Source organism: Marmota marmota, unplaced genomic scaffold (genome assembly GCF_001458135.2).
Source record: "Marmota marmota marmota unplaced genomic scaffold, marMar, whole genome shotgun sequence".
Classification (NCBI taxonomy): domain Eukaryota; kingdom Metazoa; phylum Chordata; class Mammalia; order Rodentia; family Sciuridae; genus Marmota; species Marmota marmota.
Genome location: NW_026000185.1, coordinates 23,215,296 through 23,241,206, shown reverse-complemented (window position 1 = coordinate 23,241,206; position 25,911 = coordinate 23,215,296). Strand labels below are relative to the sequence as shown.

Below are 25,911 nucleotides of genomic sequence, written 5' to 3'. Positions count from 1 at the left end.
TTATAAAGAGAGAAAGAGACCTAAAAAAGCAGACTATTATAAAGGAAAAGGATGGATAAGGACCCACTAGTAGAAACAAATGCCTTGCACAACTAGAACATTCTCATGATTTAGGGGTGTCCTGGTCTCTTTGTGATGCTATAACAAAATACTGCAGGCTGGGTAGCTTTTAAACAACAGAAACTTATTCTTACAGTCTGGGGGCCGTGAATTCATGATTAAAGTGCCAGCACAAGCTGTGGCCAGGAAGGTCTGCTTCCTCGAGGATAGTCCTTCTCGCTGTATTGTCACATGGCAGAAGGGCACTCGGTACCTCACTCTTCCACAAGAGCCCTGAGTCCCCTCAGGAGGGTCCACTCCAGGACCTAACCACCTCCTTCCATTTCTGAACTGCACATAGCATTCAGACCACAGCCAGGGGTGGTGCCGCGTCACCTCCTCAGAGAGCCCTGCTAGTCACAGCTGTTCCAAGCTGTGTGGTTCCCATGGGGACTGCCCTCTATTGATTATCCTGCTGGATGAACTCATGGAATTCACATGATCTGAAGTTATTTATTATCTGTTAGTTTAAGGCCTCCCCTCTTTCTCCCACCCCTCACACCAGAATACAAATCCCCAAGAGCAAGGTCCCTGTCACCTGGCCACCGTGATACCACACTCCATCCAACCCAGAGACCTGAGTAGGCTTCTGTGGAAGGGGTTGGTCACTCCCTCAAAGATGGAGTGACAGTGTCGCATACACACAGACACACAAAGAGGAAGGAGGAGCAACTGAGGCCGGTTTCACACCACCTGTCTCAGAGAGTGTGAGCAGACGCAGAATAAAGAGGGACACACAGGGTTCCCACAGCATCATTCCTGAAGAGAGCACATCGCTCATTCTGCTTCCTGAACTGGGAGGCCAGTCGTCCAACCCCAGCATCATTCTGCTGCAGCTGAACATGAATGGACACAATCAGCACAAAGACATCACCCGCCAGCATCCTCGGATCACAACGCAAAGGCGAGAAATTAACAGCACATTGAACCAAAATGTTCAGTGATGTTCTCCGGAGTAGCTACGAAAAAGAGAGAGACTAAGCACAATCATAGGCTATGTGACGAGTGACAACAGCAGTCACCAAGACCTCAGGACAGGGAAAGGCTGCACTGAGAAGAGGGTTCACATCCGAATCCCTTAGCTAATAAAGACCAAAGAGCCCGTGTCACAGAAATGTCCCTCATCACAAGAGGAGGGGAAGTGCAGCGCAGACCAAGGGAAAATACTAGAGCAGAGAACAGGAAATAAGAAGAACTTTTCATTCAATAGAAGAGTATATTTTCTCCAAAATGTTACTAAAATAGAGCACCATCTGGCCGGTCAGATTAATAGAAATGAGAAAAACAACAGTTACAATGGGAGACGCTATAATGAAAAGAGAATGCTTGCCAACTAGTTTCCAAGCCACATATGTGCAAGTAACTGCTAATAAAGAGGTGATTCTGAGGACCCGGGAACTTCCTGAGGGTAAGGTAAATTTTCAAAATAGACTGAAGCACAATTAACTTTTAATGTTTATCAAACAATTACCCCAAAAAACAAGAACCGCTCCACCACTGGACTGATAGGTTATGAACTGGCTCATTCAAATTCAAAGTCTACACTAAATAGATTACTGCAGGTCACAGAAGATGACAGTCAGTAAATTAATTTTATCACACTGATATAACTATGTTTCCAGACCTAGCAATGACACTCATAGAGTTTCTATAAACTATAGTCTCCTTTTATTTATAAATATGGATTAAAAAATCAAAATTAATCATAAATCAAATTTTAAAATTGCATTATAAATTCAAATTACATTAAGAAAAAGACCTTCCACAACAACAAATATTAGTCTTAGGAACAGAAGTTATTTAATATTAGGAAATTCATTAACTACCACATCGTATCAGTAATTCAAAGCAGGGATCACCATAATCCTAGTATTACAGTCAAAAGACACTTGACAGATATTCATGATGTTAAAAATCTTTGGGTTAGAGGTTAATGTCCTGAAACACCATCACCTCTAGAGGTTTTAGGATGACTCTGTTCCCAGTGAGTACAAATGGATCTGAGAGATACATTGCCACAAAGTCTTGCAGACAAGATAAGGTAAGAAAATTAATGGAAAAATCTAGCACTTCTGTTCTGTTCCCTGAAATTCATATACTGAAGGGTTCAAGCACCAATGTGATTGTGCCTGGAGCAGGGAGTCTTTCAGAGGTAAAAGAGGTCACAGGCTGGACCCACAGGAATGACATTAGTGGCCCACAAGGGACCCCAGACTTCCCTCTCGCTCTTCCCACCACGCGAGGTTACACGGGGAGGCTGGTTGCCTACCACCCAGGAGGCCCTCGCCAGAACCCGGTCATGCATCCAGCTTCCGGAACCTTGAAGAAAAAATGCTTTTTGTTTCCATGACGTCTAGTCCTGGGGTTATTATAGCAGCTGAACAGACAAGACGCTGCTAATGAGAGAATTCAGTAACCGCCAGACCTGCCTTCAGCTGGACGGGCAGGAGGAGACGGAAATACACCTTGAAAAATCAAATCCTATTCACAACAGCAAAAGTAGAAAAAGTAGACCCGCATGGCCCCTAAGGACAGTGTGGGCCGCAGCCTGGCACCTTGCTGAGACAGGGCAGGGACATGGCTATGGTACCTCCCTGTGTCTCCCTGGCTGAGCCTGGGAACCTCAGAACTGTCTTGTGGCATCAAGATCCCCAGAGCTGTGGTCAAGGGTGCACCAGGAGCACCACCCTGAAGCACAGCAGGCCCCGTTTACCTGAGAAGCTGGTCAGCCTGCCCAGAGGTCCCCACCAGCGCCACGCCAGCCTCCTGCTCCTGCTGGGACCTCTAGACCCCCTCCCCCGCTTCAGGGCCAAGATGCAGGTCCTGAGGGAAGGGTTCCTTTCCCTCTCTCCTCTCCACGAGTGTGTACAGTGTCCTCGTTAACCCTACACACTGGACGCCCTAGGACAAGTAGACTGAGTAAAAGAAAATAGCTTTAAATAACCCCCAGGAGGCTCCTGTTGGCCGTGAGAACTCATCTCCGCTGGGGCTGTAGGGCCACGGGAGAACCTTGGGCATCACAGGCAGGGCCCTGGGTCCATTCCCCAGCACCACAAAAATAAGTGATCAAATAAATTTAATAAGAAGGATTGAGCCCCTAGTTCCGGACCCTTCTGCCAGCCCCGTGGGGATTCTTTTTGTCTCTCTGCCTGAGGCTGCTGGTCAGCTCCGCCTAGCTGTGGGTTTTGAATTTACTTCAGAGAGATTTTCAACATTACCTTTGCCTTAGTTTCTACTGTAATGTGGGTTACCTGGACGTGGGGAGGAGTGCCTGGTCTCCCCAGGAGAAGGTGACAGGAAGCCCCAGGTGCCAGCTTCCTTCTGGCTGCTGCTGGCTGCACTTGACCTTGACACCCTGCTTTCACACCCTCACATGGACTTTGTGCCTGTTTGTGGCAGTGGGTACCGGTTTTAGAGACCCTTTGGCTCCAATCTTTCATTCCGTTCTTTTAATGAGATTTGTTAACTTGAGATTTTGTTGGTTTTATTGAATGATAACAGGACCCACCCTACAGCCTATGTGGAGAACATTCAGAAAGTCCCAAGTATGTAAAGAAACAATGACAGTGACCTTGATTCCAGTCAATAACAGTTGCTGTCTACTCCATCTCGTTTTCCTCTTGGTGAACATAACAGGTACAGGATAGGTGAAGACAAGTGCATGTAAAGTGAAGTACAACAGATGGACACACGGGAATAGTGACAGACACGGAGCCGCAGGCCCAGAATGCCACAGCCAGGCCCCTGGCCCAGGCTTTCCGTGGGCTACGTTGTGTGTTTTAGGGTTTGTTTTTAGGGTGTAGCCAGGGCTGTGAGTCCTAGGCAGTGTGTAACCAAGGTCACACACACTGGGATTCTAGGTAGGAACCTGAGGTCCTGAATGGTGCCTGTAAACAAGCGTCCACTGATGACCCTGGGGGTAGGGTGCCTTCTGGTTCAGATTGTATGTAAAAAGAGGCTAAATGAACTGTGGAGGCTGGAGCTGAGGCTCGAGCCTCCTCAGCTTGTCTGCTACCCTAACTGCATCTTCATCTTCCTCTACCTGCGGGGACCTGAGTCTGCTTCCTGGTCCAAGTCCCCCCACCACAAATGGCCAGGCAATTACACTACAAATCCAACCTCTATTTTGGCCTCTTCCACCAACTATAACATGAGAATGTTATTTTAAATAATCATACAGTATCCCACCTTTAGAGCTGTGTTTTTCTGGATCTCTCAGATTCCTGGACACGGCATTGATTTTAACTGTAGGATTTAAACAGGCAACAGGTGTGGCTAAGTATCACCAAGTAGCTTTCAGAACATTGTATAATTTTCAGTGAAGAGTTTTATTTATGATCCTCTCTCGGCTTTCATGCTCAGGAAGTCATCTCTGCTAGTTAATTCCTTGGATCAATCAAACGTAGCACAGTTTATTGGAGCAAAGATTTATGAACTCATGAATCAGGATCTTAAGCCTCCAGCCAATGGAGGCAGCTGCTGATCCGATGGTGATGACAGAGGTGATCCGAAGACAGCGACACCATTGGTGGTGGCCTGGTCACCCAGCCAGCCATGGCTGTCTGGGTTAACTGGCCACAGGGCCTCCTGCAACCACCAAAGCTTGGCTGCCATGTGTGGCCTGGAGGGCAGGGCCCAGTGAAGGGGCCAGTTCTCATCCCCATCCTAGCCCTTCCTGCTTAGAAATTAACCACCTGCTGATACAAAACCTCTTTACCTTAAAAAAACCGTTTGAAACTGCAGTGTCACATGGAGTAAAACCAGTTATACTCATGGCTATGGACAACAGAAAACCCCAAATACCAAACCCAGAGGGAAACCGAAGTCTGCGTCACAGGGGAACCGACGTCTGCGTCACAGAGGGCAACTGAGGTCCCCGTCACGGCTGTGAACCTGGCTTGCTGCCCTCCCCACACCTCAGGCTCCTTCAAATCCGGTAACTCAGGGGTTCTCACCCTAGTGTGAGCGGCAGTCACCTGGGGGTCATGGAAACCAGCTGGCAGGGCGCCTGGCACTGTGGGTCTGAGGACGGTCCAGGAAAGCACTGGGGAGCTGCTCCTGACCGGACGCCTCCCTTTCTCCATCGCACACCCAGTACAATCACTCGGGGATTCGGAGTGCGGTCCGCCCAGCAGACCCGTGATAGGCATCACCGCTGAACACCGTTTAGGTCCCCCCAGGATGGCGCCAGGGAGAGTAGCAGCTGGGATCCACTACTCCAGAGAGTGGCACACTGACAATACTGGGGGAGCCACCCTGCGGGTGCCAGGGGAGACGTGTGCAGAGACCTGCCACCAGCCTGCCAGCTGTCCTGATACTGACAAAGGCATTTCCTAGGTCTGGGCCCTGGCTCCAGGGCGTCACATGAGCAAGTGATCAAACACTTCTGTTGGCTTTTCCCTGCGAGGTTTGCCAGCGTTGGGTGGTCCATCTCACAGGTGAAGGGATTCTCAGACACCTGGCTCACCAGCGACTCCCTTCTCTTCCCAATCAAGGAGAGACATATGCCCACTGTTGGTATTTAGAAAATACGGGGATCCTCTGCAGGTCTTCCCACCATGGAGTCGCCCCGCATCTCGCTGTCTTTCCTCCCAGTCTTTAAAGGCACCACGGATCTGGGATCCCCTGGGCCTGCCGCGACGTGGGTGCCCTCTCCCATGTCACGACCATGGGGCACAAAGCACCGTGAGCTGCCGAGTCACAAGGCCACGATGCTCTCTGCCCACCTCAGCACAACAGCAGAGCCAGCTTGCCAGTGCCCCAGGTGGACGATGGCCCTGGGCTGGGGAGGACTCAGTCAGGACCAAACCAGAGGAGGATGGCCAGGGAGGCAGGAGGCAGGCAAGGGCAAGACTTGGGTGGGGAGGAGGCCAAGTGGGGGGAGCTCGGGCAGGTGTTTGCCTCACCTGTGCATCTCCCACAGAGGAGGTTGCGGAGCTTGAGGGAGGACCACCAGGGCCATAGCAAGGTGGTGGGCAAACGGCCTAGACCTGGACCAGGGCTGGGTGGTGACCGCGCACATCACTCTGTGGCAACGACCGGCTTGCATGCTGCTCCCTGACCCCGGGAGCTCTGCAGAACATCGCCTGAGCACATCAGGCACCCTGGACATCCTGTCCCCCTACAGCTAAGCAGCAGGCACCCTGGACATCCTGTCCCCCTCACGCATTCCCACCCCCTGGGCAGTCCAGAGGCAGCTCTGTCTGCTGACAGACTGCATGTGTTTCATTTCTCAAAACAGAAACCCGACACCAGCAAACGCTGGTGAGGTGGCTGACTGGGGCCTTGAGAGTGGGAGCCCGGCCCACACTCCCACAGAGTCTCCCTTGCCTGGGCCTCAGGGCACCCCCTGCCTGGGCCCCAGGGCAGCCCCAGCCAGGGCACACACACAGGCCGGCCCAGGCCCACTCCCCTGCCCTGGGAGGGAGAGGAGTTTACTAGGAGCACCAGGCCCTGTGGGCAGCACTGCCTCACCTCCCAGGCTGCTCAGCTTGTCCTGGCCCCAGCTGCGCAGCTGTCCTGGCCGAGGGAGAAGAAAGGCTCCTTGCAGGTGGTGTATGACACGGTGGGGCCTCGCTCCTGGGCCTCTGGGGCCTCCACCGTCCCCTCAGACTCATTCTGGGACCTAACTGGGCTCTGGCGTGTGGCTCAGAGGGATGGCAGAGCAGCACTTAGCCACCACCGTGGACCTGCAGCACCAAGCCGAAGGCCAGACCCACCCGAGTGGGCCCCCAGCTCTTCCTTCCCTCCTCTCCGTCATTGCCACACACCAGGACCCAGCCAACTTCAAACAGTTCACACCTCCCTTCCAAGAGGACCACTGGCAGAACCAGCAGACATGGAGACCCGACGAGAGGCTAGTGCAAACACAGAGTCACAGAGGCTCTCGAGCTGGGTGTGGGAACTCGGTGAGCCTCCCCCAGGGGGCTGCATGCCGGATGCTCAGGGCCACATCACGGGGGCCTCTTCCTTGGGAAGCAGCTGTATTTGTAGCCAGTTAAATTCCACCTTCACGGACACCAATTTCCTGCAGAGAGCCGGGAGCTCATAATTTCGGGATTAGCGCTAAGCGATAAATAGTTGTTTTAGCAGATTCCATTTGATTTTATTTTACCCCTGACAGTGAAAGCTAGAATGCTGTAAGGAAAGAGCACAGAACAGATTTGATTAGGAAGATGAGCCTCTGCCTGGGAGAGCCACTCCACAGTGACCCAGAGAACAGCCCTGACCTCAGGCTTCCTCAAAGCCTGAGGCAAACCAAGGTTCAAGGCAGCAACACCAGGTTGAAGAAGCCCAGTTATGGGAGCTGAGCCCTCTCTGGTAGAGTCTCCACAAGGCCCCAATGTTCCTGCCTCCAGGCCCTTCACCCTGGACGGGCAGGGCCTGTGTACCAAAGGACACTGCAGAAATGACAGAGTTAACTTCCAAAGTCAGGTCATAAAAGTTGCTGCAGCTTCTGCTTCGGGGGAAGCTGCCAGGTCAGGGGGATGGGTAGGCAGCACTGTGGAGGGGCCCCTGCGGGTACGGGAAGCCTCTGTCAAGAGCTGGCACCCCTTTGCCAGCCATGCCAGCGAGCCAGCTCCAAGTGCATCCTCCAGGAGCAGCCAAACCTTCCAATGGCTGCAGCACCAGCCCATACCTGGACAGCACCCTCTGAGGAGCCCCTGAGCCAGAGCCACCCAGCGACGGCACCTTCCAGTTCCCGGCCCACAGACTCCACGTGGCACAGTAAATCTTTACGGTTGTCTCTGTCTCTAGACTTTGGTGTGATACATTATTAACGCACCCATAAACCACAGTTATTCCCTTCCAGGTAAGCAACGTGTATCTGTTTCCATGGCAACCTGTCTCTGGCGGGAAGCCTGGTGGAGCCTCCTACGCAGGATGGACCTTTTAGAGCACCAGCTCCTCCTGATCAGCATCCCTGCCTGGGCACCATGGGCACAAAGCTGACCATCTGCTCCTCTCCCTGCACCCCTTACCTTCAGCCACTGTGGCAAAGCAGGCGCACAAGTGTAGGCACACACACATGTGCAGACGCACACCCGTGCAGGTGCACACACGTGCAGACATGCACACACACACAGCTTTGGTTTAAACCAGGAAACCCCCCAAGCCCCAGGGGCGTGAGCCTCTCCCAGGAAGACTGGGGGCTCAGGATGTTCTGCAAACTGCTTCCTGCCTCTGCGTGGGCAGGCGGCAGGGGAGGCAGGGGAGGCTGAGCACTGAGGACTGAGCCGCTCCTGCTCCTGCTTGCTGAGCCGTAAGCTCTGAGCCTGTGAGCACAGCGGGAGAGAGCAGCTCTGTGCAGCCTCTCTGGCCTCACTGTCATGTTCAGACTGGAATGTCTTCCTCTGCTCTTTCCTATGCCCCATCTTGCCACCCTGGGCCAGGACAAGGGTCTTTGGTAAAATAGATACACAGAGTGTCTGTGAGCACGATAATGTGTCCCAGTCATGCCAGAGGCCATCAGCACAGTATGAGAGGGACACTTGCCCTGGGGGCACTCCGTGGAGACCCTGGAAGAAGTGAGCAAGAAGTGAGCCGTGTGAGGGAGAAGGTTAGGGCTCCTTCCTCTCAGTGTGCGGCCAGGACGAGCACTCAGGGCCTTGGAGCATTCTTGTAGATCAGAGTGGCCCTGGGGGTGGCCACAGTAGGAAGCCCTGGGGGCGAACAGAGAGGGACGTCAGGAAGGGAAGGTGCCCTTGAGGAGTGGACCCGCCTGGGCTGGGAGACGGCCAGGGGAGCGAGGTCTCCATCATCTCTCTCTGCTCCCTTCCAGTACTCTCTGTCCTTCCAACTGTCACGGCATAACTGGGGGGCTATGAGAGCAGAGGAATACTCTTGTCACATGGAGTGGGGTCCCAGGGAGATTCCTGACCCCAGTGAGAACCTAATATCAGTGTGCACCAGCGCTGTGCCCCTGCTGCCACAGGACCTCCCCTGGGACCTGGCCTTGTCTCTGCTTGTCCCCTGCCACATGGCTTCCCTTGGAGAGCTCATCCAGTGGCTCTCAGGAATCCCACCTCTGGGTCTCCAGCGCAGCCTCCTGATGCTCCAGACCCTAAGGGCTGTCCACCCCTCCCACTCTGCATGTCCAATCTAAAATCCTCCTCTGCGAAGGCGTGTCTGTGGCCCTGTTTGTAAGAGTGAGTTGGGAGATTTGTGGCAGCGTCCCCCCTTGGCTCCCCTCAGGCCCCTGTCCATTCTGCCCACAGGGCCTAAATCACCCCATCCTCACTGCACCCCCCTTCTGACACTCAGGGAGCAGGCCTGCAACCGTACCTGCCGTCATCCATGCTTCTCACCATCTGGCAAGTGGGGTTCCCGAGAGCTTCCTGGTACTTCAAGGAACAAAGCAAGTGCCGCCATTTTGCAAAGCCTCCTCTGTGCCCCCAAGACCATGCCTCCCTGCCTTCTGGAACCTCTCTGTTCACTCCACCACCGAGGGCCCCTGTGGGCCATGGGCCAGGCCAAGGGGTTCTGACGTGAAGTCCTGGCTTCAAGGACAGTACAGTCTGGTGACCACCACACCCATTCACTACTCCCTTGTTTTCTCTCTGAATTGCATTCCTTCCGCCAAACTCTTAAATGGCCAGGACTTGGTCTTGAATGCTTTTTGTAAAACTCACAATGACTGATGAGCCTTCCGGGTTTACAACAAGCTCTTAGTCAATACTTGTTGGTTAAATGCAAGTTGAGTGACAGAATAAGACAAGAGAGACTTGTCACCTGGAACCCTTACTAGGTCACAGAAATAGCCCTGGTGCAGAGGAAAAGTCATATCAAGAAATTAAAGAAACCGTACTGTGTTTGAACAGTGTTTTACGTGCCTAACCAGTAATTCAATTTAACTTGACAATTTATTTGACTCAAATTATTAAAATAATGATTACAAACCATTTCCCAAATTTCACAAAATAATATTTACATTTCAAAATTAGAGAACTAATGTGAAAATCATTTCGTAGAACTCTAATTAGAATGTAGATATGAGGAGTCTCCTAAGCGATTTTACAAGATAGAAATAAGCAAACTGAGAAGCATCAGAGACAAAATTGTCAATGAAACTGTTCTGTCATATTAAGAGTGAGAGTGTGATAGGGTCCAGATGCACAAGGCCACCACGCCAGGCCCTCAGCAAGGACCTCCTGGAACCAGGGTCAAGGACAGAACTGGGTCAGAGATCAAGGTATCTTTTTAAATGTCTCCAGGAAAAAAAATCAGAAGTGGAGGAATCTCCTTTCTCCCCAAGGCAAAAGTCTTGCTATCAAGAGGGGAGATGTCCTACCCCTCTGAACCTCAAATGAGTGGAGTTCCCATTCCTCAATCAGAGGATGCAGCATGGACCTTAACTGAGGCACGTCACCCGTTCTCAGAAGAGAGCTCGTGTGCTGCACAGAAGCTCAAGATCTCAGACTAAGTCAGTTCCAGACACACATTTCTGTCAAATTTAACCTTTAAAAAAATGTTCTTACCTGCCAGAATATGCTATCTATTGTGTTTCCAAGAAAACCATCACGACCTTCTGAAGACACCAGTTTGGGCCCAAGAATTGTCATGAATTCATCAAAATCCACCTGGCCATCTCCTGAAAGAAAGAGACACGGCTGTAAGTGGAAAAGTGGCTGAACTTGACCTCCCGCACCCAGCAGTAAACACCTCCACCCTCTTCACTTTGGCCTGACCTCAGGAAGTGAACAAGAGCTGGGGGCACTGCTGGAAATTGTCCAACGTCCTTACAACACCCCAGTACCAGGAGAAACCAGCATTGCTGGCATATCTACTACCCACATTCCTAACCCTAGTATAGCCACATGCCCCCGAACATTGCGTTGGTCAGCGAGGCACACACAAGGGATTATCAAGGAAGTGAAAAGTTCCTATCGCCTGGTGACACAGCCATCCTTGCAGTGTCCCAGCCCAATGCACCATCAGCACATCTGTGCAGACGCTGGTGCAGACACACCATGCACTGCACTGCCGGTCATGCCCATGTCCAGTACAGACTGCTTGACAGCGGTAACAGGTGAGTGCTCTGGTGCGTGTGGGCTGCCCACCCCTTTCCTTTACTTGAAAGTGAAGAGCAGGGGGCCGCTTGTGCAGAAGCAGCCTCACACCTCGTGTTCACACCTCCTGCTTGCATCGTTTTTCTCTCGTGATTGGATTAATTTCAAGTTGTTTTTTTGTGTCGTGGCCTTAGAAGCAGCAGGCTGTAATTCACACATGCCCACTCATACACATACACACACACACACACACACACACACACCCTATAGCCTATTGTACAGTAGCTGATAGTTGTTGTTTGGCTCTTTCGTGTCCTGCCAAAGCACTGCGTTAGGCAATGCAGGAATGTTCCAAGGTGAGAGGATGGGATTATGAGAGCTGTAGCCTCGCTGGTGGATAGACTGACACTTGATGGGTTAACAACTGGTGCAGACAACCAGGTGGTACCTGTAGGTGGGTGGGGCGTGGCTGGAGCAGGTGAGTCTCTGGGGCAGTGTCCTCAGAGACAGCATCTCATCCCTGGCTCCTCTCTGTCACTCTGCTTCCCAGCTGCCATGAACTGAGCTGCTTTCCTCCACCTCACCCCTCCACCATGATGTTCTGCCCACCGAAGGCCCAAAGCAATGGAGTTGGAGGACCATGGACCAAACCTTTGAAACTGTGAGCCCAAAAGAAATGTTTCCTCCTCTGAGTTGGTCTTGTCAGGTCTTTTGATCACGGCCATGTGAAGCCAACTAACAAGATAGAAATAAGCAAATTGAGAAGCATTAGTGACAAATTTGTCAATGAAACTGTTCTATCGTATTAAGAGTGAGAGTTTAATCGGGTCCAGATGCACAAGGCCACCATGTCAGGCTCTCAGATATACCTTCTAGGTTTGCATAAGTACACTCTACAGGGTACTGATATATATCTCAGAGTGTATTCCTGGCATTAACCAATGCACAACTGTATTTCCACCAAAAAGCCCACCCAGAACCAGTACCTCCTAGTTAACATGGCCACACCTCACACATGCTCCTCCCCGGACCTCAAGTTCCACAGCTGTACCTGATAGAAGTGTCATCTTCACCTTGTCACCCAACATAAGTTTAACCACCAAGTCTCACCTCTTGACTACCTGTAACTGCCCCATCTGCCTCATATTCCAATGGCTGGTTCCCTTTCTGACAACCATGGAGAGACAACAAGTCTAAGGGTCAATACCGCGAGTTATGAATGTCACATGACCAGTGGAATGGCCTTCTCCACACACTCTCACCTCAAGCTCTCTTCCATACAGTGCTGAGATCACCTCCCCACAAAGCAAATCCGATCATGCTCCATAAACTTCAGTGGCATCTGTTTTACTTAGTTTTTGTGTCACTGTGACTAAAATTCCCAACAAGAACAACTTAGAGGAGAGAAAGTATATTTGGGGCTCCACAGTTTCAGAGGTCTCAGGCCGACTCCATTGCCCGAGGTAAGGTAGAATATCATGGCAGAAGGGCCCAGCAGAGGACAGCTGCTCAGTTCATGGTGGGATCAGAAAGCAGAGGGGGGCGGGGAGAAAGGGACACTGAGAAGACACACCTTCCAGGACCCACCCAGTGACCCTCTGTCCTCTGGCCTCACCCCACCTGCCTATAGTTACCACACTGTAAGTCCATTCAAACTAGGATGGATCCACACAGCCCTCATAATCCAGTCATTTCCAAGTCCTGAATTAATACAGGAGCTCCTAGGTACACCTCACATCCAAGCCATAAGAGCATGTTTGCCAATACCCAGAGGCCCCACCATGTTCCCGCCTCCCTCCCTCTTCGGCACCCTTTCTTTCCCCCTGGGTGCCCTCCCCGTCTGGGGAGCACCATCTGTGCTCAAGGACAGAGATGACACGTTGTGTTCTCCTTTTTTTTATTTCTGACCTTTCCTGGTCTTTTGGCAGAGTTGGTCAAACATTCTTCTGCACCTCCTACTAACTACATGCACCTTACATCCCATCCCCTGACCTGCACACCTGTCTCCCACCTGGACTGGGAGTTCTGCAAGGTCAGGGACCGGGTCTGCAGCGTCTCTGTATAGTCCACACTGTACCCAGCACTCGGGATGTACTTGTGCAGTGCAGAGAGGATGTGCTGTCTCTTGCTGGGTTTCCCTTTGCAATTCAGCATTTCTTGGATACTTCATGGTATGTCTGGTACTACCCAAAAGGTGGAATTAATTGACTTCACAGACAAAACTGAGCTTTCAGGGCACTGTCGGTGCCTTGGTAAATCGTCAGGGTGGCATTCTGCACCCTTGGAACTGCTAGAGAGGGCACCTCCTCCAGGAGCCCATCACAACATTTTCTTGGCCAGCAGAGACAGCCCGGGTGTCTGCACACAGGAGTCTGCCACAATGCAGGCCCATCAGTCAATCCGCTCTCAGAGTGCGTCTGCCTCCGAGGACAGTCATTCAAACCCTATCTCCAAAATCCAGGCAGACGTCATCACCGAGATGTCAATAATTCAGAACAAATAGTCCAGAAACAGATCCCAGTGCGGATACAACTTTGGAGTGAATCAGGGAGGCGTGGCAAGTGAGTGGGTAAGGAAAGATTAAGCTACCAAATGGGGCGGGACAGTCGATGAACTACTGTGAGGAAATCAATTTCTCCCTCACACTCAGCAGGAGGCAGGGATCCAGAATTTCACCCTCCCTGGTAAGCATGAGAGCAAAGTCAAGCAGCCAAGAGCGGTCGTCTTGCCATTCAGATGAGCAAATCCTCACTAAACGGAGCCCCGCTGGCCACCTGCAGAGGCAGGGAGGGCACCATGTGTCCTGGCCGCCTGTTCTGGTTAGCAACAGGCCGTCCTACCCACGGCTGTAAATCGCTGTGCCTCTGAATCTAATAACCGCCCTCCTTAAGGAGGAAGTGAAGATTACCTTGAATGCAGAACAGGACGTTTGTCCAAAGAGTCACCCGTACTTTAAAAAGGGAAGACAGGGAAGGATTGGGCCACTTTCTAGGCATTCGACATCTTCCAGGTGATCCAGGTGACTCCAAGCCTCAGACAGGCACAGTCACATATGGACACCAGCCCTCTGCTCACCCCAAGTCACCTCCATTAGGCACAGCTGGGGTTGGATGGCCAAAGGTCTCTGACCAGAGTGTGCACACTCAACAGAGAACGTAGCAGCCCCGATATGGGCAAAGTGGATTCTTAAGGGGCAAATATTCTTGTATTGCAATGGCCTGTGGCTCTTCGGGGGCCACAGTACACAAGCAGAAATACAGTGTCTCTGTGCCATTACCATTCCCCGTGAGTAGGGCACCCAGAGAGACACGAGATCTAAAAGCTCTTGTGGGTTGGCTGCTAGGAGGAGGAGCAGGAGGAGAAGGGACTGAGAAGCTCTGGATTGGAAGCTGCCTCAAGCACATGCCGTGGGTCTTCTCTGGATGGCACGTTGGTCTGGGAAATTAGGGGAAAGGCCTTCAGGAATTTTAATGCGAATGACGACTGCTAAAAGCCACACACTGCCCCAACTGCCACTTGCAGGGTCTCAGCATTCTCCACAGACGGCCCATTCCCACGGGGCCCAGTCCCCACAGAAGACCTGTCTGATAAGGGAGGCCTGCGCAAGCCCAGCGGGTCAGAGGACACCATCCTCACCAAATCCTGTGCTCCCAAAGACAACCTGAGCCTCTCCCAGATCCTAATTGCAAAAAAAAAAAAAATATTGGGTTAAATTGTTTTATGCACCTGAACAAGAAGGTCACTGCAGAAAACAGGGAACTCACTCCTACCCAGCCTCCTTCTCCCTCCCCAGCTTGCAAATGTCATGATCCACTTAGCAAGAAGTGCAGGGAGCTGCTGCTGAGGACTGCGTCTCCTGCTTCCCACTGCTCCCCGAGTCACAGGGACGAACTTGAACTAGGGCAGGAAGCCGCAGGAGGGCCGGGACTGCACAGCGCTCATTAAGACCAGCCAGCTGCAACGTCTTACCAGGAGGTAGAACCATCATAAAACCACTGCAAAATACAAGGAAGGAAAGAATACACGGAAAGGGGGGACAGAAAGGGGCAGCCAGGGCATGTGCGGTGAAGAAAATGCATGTGAGCCTCCGTTCCAATCACCAAGCCCCAGCCACGCCTGCAAAGGGCCGGTGAGCAGGTGACTTCCTGGGGCAACAGAGGGGCAGAAGGCACAGCTCGGCCGGCCTTTACCAGGACAGAACCAGGCCGTGGCTTGATGACCTAGAGGCTCTGAGCTCAGGCAGGACGAGGCAGAGGGATGGGCTTCCAAGTTCATTCTCACAGCTCTGCAGTGAGTCTTCAAAGGAAGGAAAGACACTACCAAGCCATAAAGGGACAAGGAGAGTGGCCTGAGCAAGGACAGGACACCAAGAGGGACAGAGAGGGCCTGGGAGCAGGACCAGGAGTCCTGTGAAGAAGGGAGGAGGAGACAGGCCCAGAGTCAGGGCAGGCTGAGGGCTTGGCCCTCCACAGACAGTGCAAGCGCCCAGGCTCAGTGCCCTGTGTGCCCAAGACCTGATGACCTTGCACGGGCTGGACTGGAAGGACGAAGCTGCCCCAGGAAGGGCAGAGGTAAGACAGTAGGAAGGGAAGGACAGGGCAGAGGAGGGGAGGCAGAGCTCAGCCAGGCAAGAGTGCTGCACAGACAGACCAGATGCGGGGACTGAGAGGACCAGAGGGAAGGCACGGCGTGGCTGCCATGTTGAGTCTGGGATCTTGCAAGACCGTGGGGCTGGCTGGGAACCCTGGAGAGGATGGAGGAAGACGCATTCAGGAAGGCTGGTGGTGAGCTGCTGGCAGAATGGGGGTCACCGGGAGTACCCAACAGCTAACGCCAGGTAAGAGGTCTTGGGATCTATGGGAAGGTGTGGAAGGTCTTCAAGACCGACTCTCACGGTGTGCAAAAGCAAGGTACAGAGGTGCGTTACAGTGTGCCACAATCTGGCCAGAAAACAATCAAGGAGAATATCCATATCATTTCTCAAATAAATATTTTAATCAAAATATCTGGAAGCGTGTCCTCCCCCAAACAACTAATAACAGGGGTTTATTCATGGCACAGTCTGGGCAGGAGGGCAAAGGACTAGGGTGCGGAGATTCTCACAGAATTCTTTTGTTTTTTTAAAAATTGTGGTAAGACTGTATGACGTGAAATTGACCATCTGGGCCATTTCAACGTGCAACTTAACAGGGTTAGAGATACCCATAATGCTGTGCTGCACAACGGTGGCTACCTGTGATCTCCAGGACTCTCTCCTGCTGCAAAACATCCAAAGTGATGGCAGAGCTCCTCCCCTCCTCCCAGCCCCCGCCACCACCTCCCCATCTGTGGGAAGCCATTCTGACACGTGACTGGGCGGCTCTGGGCGGCTCCCGTTAAGGGTCTGAGGCGTTCTGGCTGTGTCGGAACTTTCCCGGCCCTTTCCTGATGAGAGAACCCGTCCGTGTGGGGGTGTGACTGACCACTGACCCCGGGGGCCCAATCACTGACCCTGACCTTGGAGTGCAGTCCCCCCTCAACCTTCATTGGATGGAATTCTCCCCTGAATCTCTTGTTCCCCAATAAAAAGCTACTCCCAGGCGTGTTCACTCTCTCTCTCTCTCTCCTGCTAGTCCTGAGTAATCCTTGCTGCCCTGCTGGGCGGTTAGAGGAGGGAACCAGAGAGGGGAGCTGTCTCGGACCTGGCAATAGAAATAAGGTAACTGAGTCTGTGTGTTTTATTTCGATCTCTTCTAGCTAACTTTTATGCCAAGAACCTCATTAATGAAACCATTGCGCTGGCCGCATGGTGGACCCATCGAATCCGATGCTCTCAGTGCCTCCCGGGTGGAATCCGCAACCACTGTCCTTGTGACTGGCTTGTTCACTTAGCATCACACCCACTCTCCATCCTGTTGTAGCCCCCGACAGGAAGAGCCTAGAGATCTGGAATATCACCTGGAGCTATCAATAATACAGCTGTGCCATATGTGGGACCCTCACCACACAGGGACATTTCAGCTGCTCTACAACAAAGGGTAACTGAGATGATGGGTCTGTCATTTTCCTTTCCTTATAGTAACCTTTCTATATTGCAATGGCCTGTGGCTCTTCTGGGGCCACAGTACACAAACAGAAATACAGTGTCTCTGTGCTATTACCATTTCTACTATCTGTCTGTATCCCATATTGTCATGTTGTACAGCTTAAGTAAACAAAAAAATAATTATTCTACAAATAAAATAAATACAACATGAAACAGATACTTAAAGAATGTCTTTTCTGCTGGGTGAGGTGGTGAAGCCTGTCATCCCAGCGGCTCTGGAGGCTGAGGGAGGAGGATGGCAAGTTCAAAGCCAGCTTCAAAAAGTGAAGCCCTAAGCAGCTTAGTGAGACCCTGCCTCTAAATAAAGTACAAAACAGGGCTGGGGATGTGGCTCAGTGGTCGAATGCACCTGAGTTCAATCCCCGGTACCCCTCCCTGCAAAACAAGAATGCCCTTCCTTTCTAGGGTGAATTACAGTTCGTGGTATGTGCAGACCACAGTGGGTCACCCACGGGCACAATCGACCATCGGATCCTGCCCCAGGAAGCTGCAAGCCCCCAGTAACCTGGAGCTCTGAGATCTGATCAGACAGATTCTGCTGTCCTGCGGAGAGACAGCCCGCTGGCACTTTCCCCTCTGCCTTATTCACAGAATCTCCCCTAAATATATTTATATATGTGTGTATCTATGTATATACATATTTTTTATTATTTTGGAAGCACATCATATCACCTGTTTAAATACATTTAAAATGTGAAACAAAGAATGTGGTTGTCTGTGACCCTCTGGGTGACTCCTAGAAGGCAGAGGACAGGGAAGGGAGGGCAGGACCGGGCACAGGCTGCCGGGACACCTAGGCAGCTGGTGTCCCAGGCGAGCAGGGTTCCATGGGGCACAGCAGCTCTCTCTCACAGCTCCCTGTTCAAGGTGCCCCATCTTTGGTCTTCCCTGGGGTGAGCAGGGTGTGGTGTCCTCCCTCCACAGGTGCAATATCACCCCCTCAGTGATCCTCGAGACCGCCCAGAAACGGCTCCTGCCTTGCCCCACACGTCCCTGAGAAGGCAGCTCTCCCAGGCAGCCCTGCCATTCTGCCTGGCTGCAGCCCCCAGCCCACACCACAGTCACCAGCCACCTCCAGGAGCTGACAGGAGCACAGGGTTTTTACATGTATTATAAATAAAGAACAATGAGCTTGGGAAGTACTTGACTCTTACTCCACGTCAGAGTGGGAAACATCAGTGGCCAAAGCAGAGCAAGGAAATCAACGGGTAGTGACATCACCTCCCTGACTCGTGACTGCCCTCTGTCCCCACCCACTCCAAAGAGGAGCAGGAGCTCATCACCAGAGTTGGCTCCCAGGAAATGTGACAAGTTCATGCTCACAGGCGAAACCATTTCAGGCTGTGCTGCTCACCCCTGCAACAGGAGCATCCAGGGCCGATGTCCTCTTTCTGCGCCCAAGGCAGAAAGAGCCCTGTGTTTCTCTCAAGGCTCCACGTGGAGGAGGGCTGTCGGGGAACGCCACAACCAGGCGTCAAACCCAGCTCCTCCAACAAGGGCAAGGCACTTTCCAGCCTTTACCGAGTAGCTTTGGCTTAAGAGCCGGATCTGGAAGACATCAGGGAGCGAGCACCCTGAGGGCTCCAGTGCCATGGGCCTGGAATAATCCTGACTTCAAGGTGAAGAAGGACGAAGATAATCTCCTTTTGTTCAATTTCCCATTGAAGTATCATGAACCTAGAGAAAGACCAAAGTCCACAGTCTTCTAAAGGACAAGGATGGCTATGATCCACCAGGACATACCTAGACAGCAGTGTGGTGACCACAGCCCCAGGAAGGGGGATGAAGAAGTCGAGCTGTGGCCACGCAGGCTGCACTCCTGGGGAGCTCCTGCCAGGGAAGGCAGAAGAGCTGTAGCTGCACACAACACTGCACACCGTCCACCCCAAGCCAGAGACCAGGGTCTGCACACAGCACTGTACACCGTCCACCTAGAGCCAGAGACCGGGGTCTGCACACAGCACTGCACACCATCCACCCCAAGCCAAAGACCAGGGTCTGCACACAGCACTGCACACCATCCACCCCGAGCGAGAGGCTGCACACTAGAAACCCTTCTCATCAGATGGAGAGCTTTGGCAAAAGGAAGGAGGGGAGAAAAGCTTCGTCCCGCAGCACCCTTCTCTGACGGCTTCCTAGAAACCAGACGTGGCTGCCTCACACTTCACCCGACAACTGACCATCCTAAGACCCAGGTGGGAAGAGAAGGCCCCCGGGACACCACACCTGCTGGTGCCTGGCCAGCGCTGGGACCCGCAGTCTCCATGATAAGAAGTGAAAACTGGGGAAAGACAGGACTTAGTACAACAGAGGATGCACCTGAACACCTGGAGGAAAACCAGCCCCAGAACAGGACTGACCACCAGAGAAAAGAGCTCCAGGGGCGCCCATTGGTGCAAGGTGTGGATGAACACTGCCCTCAGGGAGCTTCCACGTGCTGTGGGCAGAACGGCCACCTATTCCGATTTGTCCTTTTAATTCGTATTTTGGGGGTGGGTGCTGTGAAGCCCAAACCTACCAGCAGCATTTATAGGCTAAATAAATAGATCAAAGGAGGGAGGGTGACGTGGGACGGCAGAGCGGCATCGCTGTGTGTCAGGGAAGCTGAAATCTGCACACGGGACCTGTCACATTGTCACGTGTACACCTCTGCTCGGCACGGCGCTCCACTCTGCTGCTTAGAACGGGGTGGTGGTAAGTGACGCTGTGTGGTGAGCACAGTGACCCTGGGAACACAGGCTGCCTCAGGGAGCAGGCACTGAGGCACTGTCAAATAGCAACACATGAATGACCTGGAGCCCCAACGAGCCCCAACTGCAGAGGAAAGGAAATCAGGGACGAGGACGATGGTGACCAAGGGCACAAACTGGAAGCCTGGATTCCATAAGGAAGGAAAACACAAGCACTTGAGGACACCCACGTACAGTCACAGACACTTAGAGCCAAGAGGGACAGGGTGACGAGTGAAGCCACCACTCACTGTGACGTGCTGCAGGCCAGGCAGGGGCACCACAGCCGATCTGGACTCCGAGCCTTTGCTTTTTCCATTAGGCAGGACTGTGTTCCAAGATGAAAATTTAAACAACACAACTGCAATTACTAGATTATCAGCCCTACGCTGGGTGCTGTCTCAGACCAATATACAGCCTCGGGGTATTCACGAAGCAGTCGTAAATATAAACCACGCTAGATCTCACACACACATGCACACACCCATTAACTGATTCACCAAAGCTGAAATTGGTAGGTCCCATGTTCCCATGCAAACTCCAAGAAAACAGTACCTAATAGCACCCTGAAGCAGAGGGCCCTAGATCACTCCTGAGCCAAAGCCACTCTCCTGGAGAATGCAAGTGTGAAATAATAAATTTAAAGAAAATGACAGTGAGAACATTATATATCTCAATTACGTAGGAATTAATTAATCAAAGTTGTCCTCGGGGATAAATTCCAAAGCACTCTAAATAATTTCATTACTTCAACAGACTGAGGAAAAAGGGAAAGGAAAAAAACTGAAAAACTTAAGAAAAGTTAGGCATTAAAGTAAGCGAGATAATGGGTCAGGGTGAGGCAGGGGAAATGCACACTGGCCTGGTGACCCCTCTGCAAACCATGAAATCCATGAGCGACCGGCAACTCTAGTCCAGAAAGATCCAAGTAAAATCACAGCATGAAAAGTTACACAGCAACAAATATGAGAGAGGAAAAATCATGAAATACGTGGTAAAGCCAAAAGCTAATGCAGTTTTGACACTTTTGTGAAACTAGGGGCTTAGTGGGCTCATCAGTATTGATTCAAGAAAAGGTAGAAAGTGGTAGAATTACATTTGAAAACTGGAAAATTTTTTAACTATTCAAAGAGCTTCTTAAATCAGGAAAAACTGCACAAGCTCTTTCATTGAGAAATAGACGCCCCATGTTAAATCAACTGTTCCAGGAGTAAGAAGAACAGGAAAATCAATATAATTTTGATACCAAAATACACAAAAAGAAAACAGCTGACACGTCTCACATGCTAAAGCTGTAGCTGGAAAATCTAATTTAAAATACACTAAAAGCAAGACCTACCCGGGCCCAGGGCAGATCAGTGTGGGGCCTGAGTCCAACTTAATATTAAAGAAATTAAGATAACAGTTATCAAATCAATAGACACAATAAAAATGCAGTGATATCTCTCTCCCCCGCCCTCCCCCCCTCAATGTTGCAAAAGATCTGGGGAAAGTACACAATTCCTAAAGGATGCTCTTTACATTAGGAAAAGTATGATCTTTCCCTAGCAGGCGAAGAGTCACCACACGGGGAGAGCACAAGTCCAAGGAATCTGGTGGGCACTGGGCACTCGGCTGACGTCCACAGGACCATTTAGAAAATCCGACAGATGAGAGTAAGGGACTGTGAGCAACAGCAGGGGCTCCAACTGCTGTCCCTGCCAGCCTGGGGAAGTCCCCTCCAGGGAGCACAGGACCCTGGCAGCCTGGAGACCTTTGCTCTGTGGCTGGTGACTTCCTGCTCCTTGGTGGGGAGCCCAGGATGAGGGAGGGGCTGCTTCGCCTCGGCAGGGAATGCACACTTACTCCAGGTACCCCCCCACCGGGGGACCCCAGCTGCTCTCTCCTGCTCCCCCCTGCTCCCCTGCCTTTGCCCTGAGGCCCTCTGACCTGGCAGAGGAGGAGAGAGCCCTGGGAAGGCAAGGAAAGGACAGCTCCTTAGGATGCAGACACAAGAGGGGATGACCAAACAGCCTCTGGAGCGCTTGACTCCACGGCCTGCAGCAGGAGAGGACCCAGCCAGGAACAGGGCGGGAGCAAAAGGAAAAGGGAAAAACGTGCGCTCTGTCCCTAGCACTGTCATCAGAGTGCTCCCAAGATCTGACCAGTGCAAGGTTTTCAGACCTGCAGGTGTGGGGTCAAAGAGCTGGGGACACAGCCAGCGCAGGAGCCACCACCCAGAACAAACCAGCAGAGATGGGGGGGTGTGTATGCGGAACAAGCAGAAGGCCTGGCATCTAGAGCCCCCAGATCCAGCCTGCGAGGGACAGGGGTTCTAAAGGAAGAACCAAAGAGCAGATTTATCCTGGCAGCTTATGTTTCTCCAGCACTTTCTGCCTGCAGGCGCCACACCCAGAGTTACGCCCTGGTGAGGGAAGCCACTGGGGACCAGGAGAGACTTGGTTTCTTTGCTCTGGCCAATGTCAGAGATCTGACTCCAGTATCCTGATTTCAGCCACAAAGCCAGTAATCATCAGCTGTGGTGACTAAACAAATAGTAGGAAAAATTTCTTAAGTAAAGAAAAAAATTCTGGGGCTGGGATTGTGGCTCAGCGGTAGAGCACTCACCTAGCACAGGCAGGACCCGGGTTCGATCCTCAGCACCACATAAAAAAAATAAAGGCATTGTGTTGTGTCCATCTACACATAAAATAAAAATTTTAAAAAATTCTGATTTATAATCTCAAAGAAGCAACAAAATAAACAAGAATAAGCTAAAATTTGGTCTTTAGAACCCATATGAATAAACCTACACAACTTTAGTGAGATATAAAGAGGACTCTAAAGAAAACAACCCTTCTGTTGTAAAGATATAGATTCTTTCCCAATTAACTGCTACATCTAATGCAATTCCAACAAAAACCATCATGGAATTTCTATTTTGAAGATTTTCCATAATTTTTAAGGTCATTTGGAAGACCAAAGAGGCAAGAAACCTTTAAAAAGTATCAAGAAGAGTGATGCTGTTTTGTAACACAATAAAATGTATCACAAAATCACCATAATGAAAGACCTATGGATGTGGGAATGGATAGGAGCTGGCACAGCCTAGAAAATAAGACCTTAGAAAATAAGGCCCAGTAGATATCGATGATAAACAGGGATCCCTGAGTAGAAGAAAAAGAAGCTCCCTTGGCAAACAATGCTAGAAAGATAGGTTAAGAATTCAGGAATAAAAAAATCAATTTCACTCCTCATTTTATATTTGACTCTAAAATATTAAAGACATAAAGTAGAGGAATATGTAGGTAAAAAAGAGAAATTTTTTTTTCTGAGCTAAAAATCAATTTAAACATGCATAAGAGTTAAACTTCCTAGACTTTTGAACACGTTCTTCATGTTAAAAATGCTGGAGACGGCATTAGATATTCAGCCATAAACTAGGAAAACTACGCAATGAACACGGCAGTGGAATAACGTTCTTTAACTACAAAGAACTTCATTAAAAGATAAACACGAGAGGATATGGGCAGATAATTCACAAAGGGAAAGTATAAATGTGATCCACACGGGAAATGTTCAACTAACTTCAATAAAATGAAAATAAATGCAAATTAAGGCAATAATGAGATAGCGTTTTCCACGTTCCTGGTCTGCAAAGATTTTATTTTTATGTGAAAAGACTGGATGTGCAGTTAGCTAAGCCTCCTCCCTGGGAGTGACAGGAGCAGACCCGGCCCGGCCTTTCTGGATGTTAATTTGGCAAAGCTGCAGAGATCAAAAGTTCTCCTTTAATGTTCATTTCCTTTGATTCAGTAATTCCTTCGCTGGCGTCTGTCCCAAGGAAGTGATCAGAAATGTGGACCAAGATTCGTGCGCTGTGTTGTTTACTGTTGAATTATGTAGAATAGCGAATGATGGAAAAGCACAGAAATATTTTAAAAGAAATTAAAAATCAACCCACCACCCAGAGATGATGTTTTCCTATTTTCTTTCCACCTTCTTCTAAACCAATAAGTTAAAAAAAATCAAAACCATACTTCCCAGCCCATTTTTCCTGACACTCTATTAAAACCCTTCACAGCAACACGGGTCACATAGCTGAGCCTGACAGAGAGGCGGTTCTCATCAGTGGCCCTCTGGTTTTGGATGTCCTGGGTGCTTCTGTGAAGGCAAGCGATGTGTGTGATAAACAGCAAGCTATTTCTCGTTAATGCTCTCAGTGTCCCATGAAGCAACTCACAACGGGTAATGGTTCTCCTGAGGCGGGAAGGCAGCTGAATCCTGATGGCTTCTTGTCTGGGCCACGGACCACGACGTCCCAAGTAGTCCAGAAGGAAGATGTCTCTTGGCACCAGCCCACACTGCATAGAAGGTTATGCAACCGCCAGCCAGATCATCTCATGCAAAATTAGAACTGGGTGGAAAAATGCTCTTTGGGGCTCTACCATTACTTTTTTAAAAAGTAGATATATATATTAAAGAAAAAATCACAGCCCATTAATCTATATGCCTCACAAACCCCATCCAGCTGAGACCTGGATGATAACAGGTACATCTGTGCTATCTCCAGCCATGATCAGCTTGTGGGGCTGCTGGGGCTGGAACCGCCTGGACACGTTAGAGGACACCTCTGGCCCCTCCCTAACTCTGTGTCCACACACTGGACAGACGGCCAAGGATGCAGGACTTTGGGAAATGGTAATTCTGAACTGAAATGGTGGGGGATGAGGACGTGAGGATACTCCCCAGGACAAGGGTGCTTGGCTCGGCACAGGTCCTGGGCAAGGGGCACACGGAGGCGCAGCCAGCAGAAAGGTGCGGTGTGTGCCCAGGAAGCCATGGCTTCCGCATCCGAGACCCAGAGCTGAAAATCAGCAACTCCAGAGACTGTCAGCTTTGAGACCCTGCTGTCAAGAGGGGAAGGGTAATCATTTTGACATGTTTCCATTTCACTGAAGACGCAACGTTTTAAATTTGGACTTAAATCTAAATGTTATGCTTCCCGGATTGCGAATATCCAATTTCACTTATATTTTTAAACTAAAACTTCAGAATTGGATTAAACAGTTCAAAAAGTTTAGGACACATAAGAGATATGCAGAATGCGTTACTTTTAAATGGTCTCTTTAAAGAATTTTTGTCGAGAGAAATGAAAAAAACACCCTCTAGGAGCACAACCCAGCCTGGGGTGCCCGTCTTTCTCTGTTCATCTCTGTCCAGATCTGGACCTCCTGACCTCAGAGGTCAGAGGTCAGAGGGCAGGGGAGTGCTTCCTCTTGACGCGGGCCTGCTTCTCCTCCAGCAGTGCCATTGTGAGGATGGTGTGTAAATGCCATGCTCAAGTGACAACGTTGGGGACAAAGACTTCAATAACAAGTGCCACAGAAACATGGATGACTGAACTCTCCCGGCCGCCCCCAGTCCTTAGGGAGCCCCACCTTGATTCCTGTCTCGGCAAAAGCTTCCTGAAAGGAGAAGTCTGTGCACAGGTTCCTCAAACTAAACTTAACTGAAACTACTGGGGAATTAATTTGCTTTGAAATCTTACTGCAGACACAAGAGTTCCCCAAAGAAACTGAACCACAATAATTGTCAGAGCTTAGCAATTGAGGTTGAGAATGATTGTCAGCTATGGGCCCAGATGTTCATAATGTACCAACCAGTGACAGCTGATGTCCCTGTCACTGGTGAGTCCTTGTGGCACTCAGTGTGTCAGTGACTCCCCTGCAGCTCTCTGCAGCCCAGATACAGCGACCTCACTGGTGATATAATGGCCAATTAACCACTTAGGCTGAAGAAAACTGCTGCGAATGTTTCCAAACACTTCTGGAATCGGGTAGCTGGAGGGACAGTCCACCCTGGGTCCTCCGCTGGACGCCACCATGAAGGCTGCCGAGTGCAGGGCAGCTGTTAAACGCGCACAGGTAGCAGGTGGTTTGGGGGGAAAGGATCGATCAGAAGTTGAAGACACCAAACTAGCAACGAGCTGTGAGCCCCCCCCCCCCCA

At 50.8% G+C, this 25,911-nt stretch overlaps 1 protein-coding gene and 1 long non-coding RNA gene across 2 annotated transcripts in view; one reads left to right on the top strand and one right to left on the bottom strand.

Annotated features, from left to right (window-relative positions):
• The window catches only part of Caln1 (calneuron 1), a 237,332-nt gene that overhangs the window by 110,927 nt on the left and 100,494 nt on the right, over positions 1-25,911 (bottom strand). The window contains exon 3 of the mRNA XM_015491398.2: positions 10,578-10,690. Within this exon, the coding sequence (XP_015346884.2) occupies positions 10,578-10,690 (113 nt within the window). The remainder of the gene's footprint in view (positions 1-10,577; positions 10,691-25,911) is intronic.
• LOC125612377 lies at positions 3,908-17,333 on the top strand. The gene is made up of 3 exons (XR_007342743.1): positions 3,908-7,827; positions 7,913-11,128; positions 16,845-17,333. It is a non-coding gene; the product is annotated as an uncharacterized LOC125612377 (long non-coding RNA).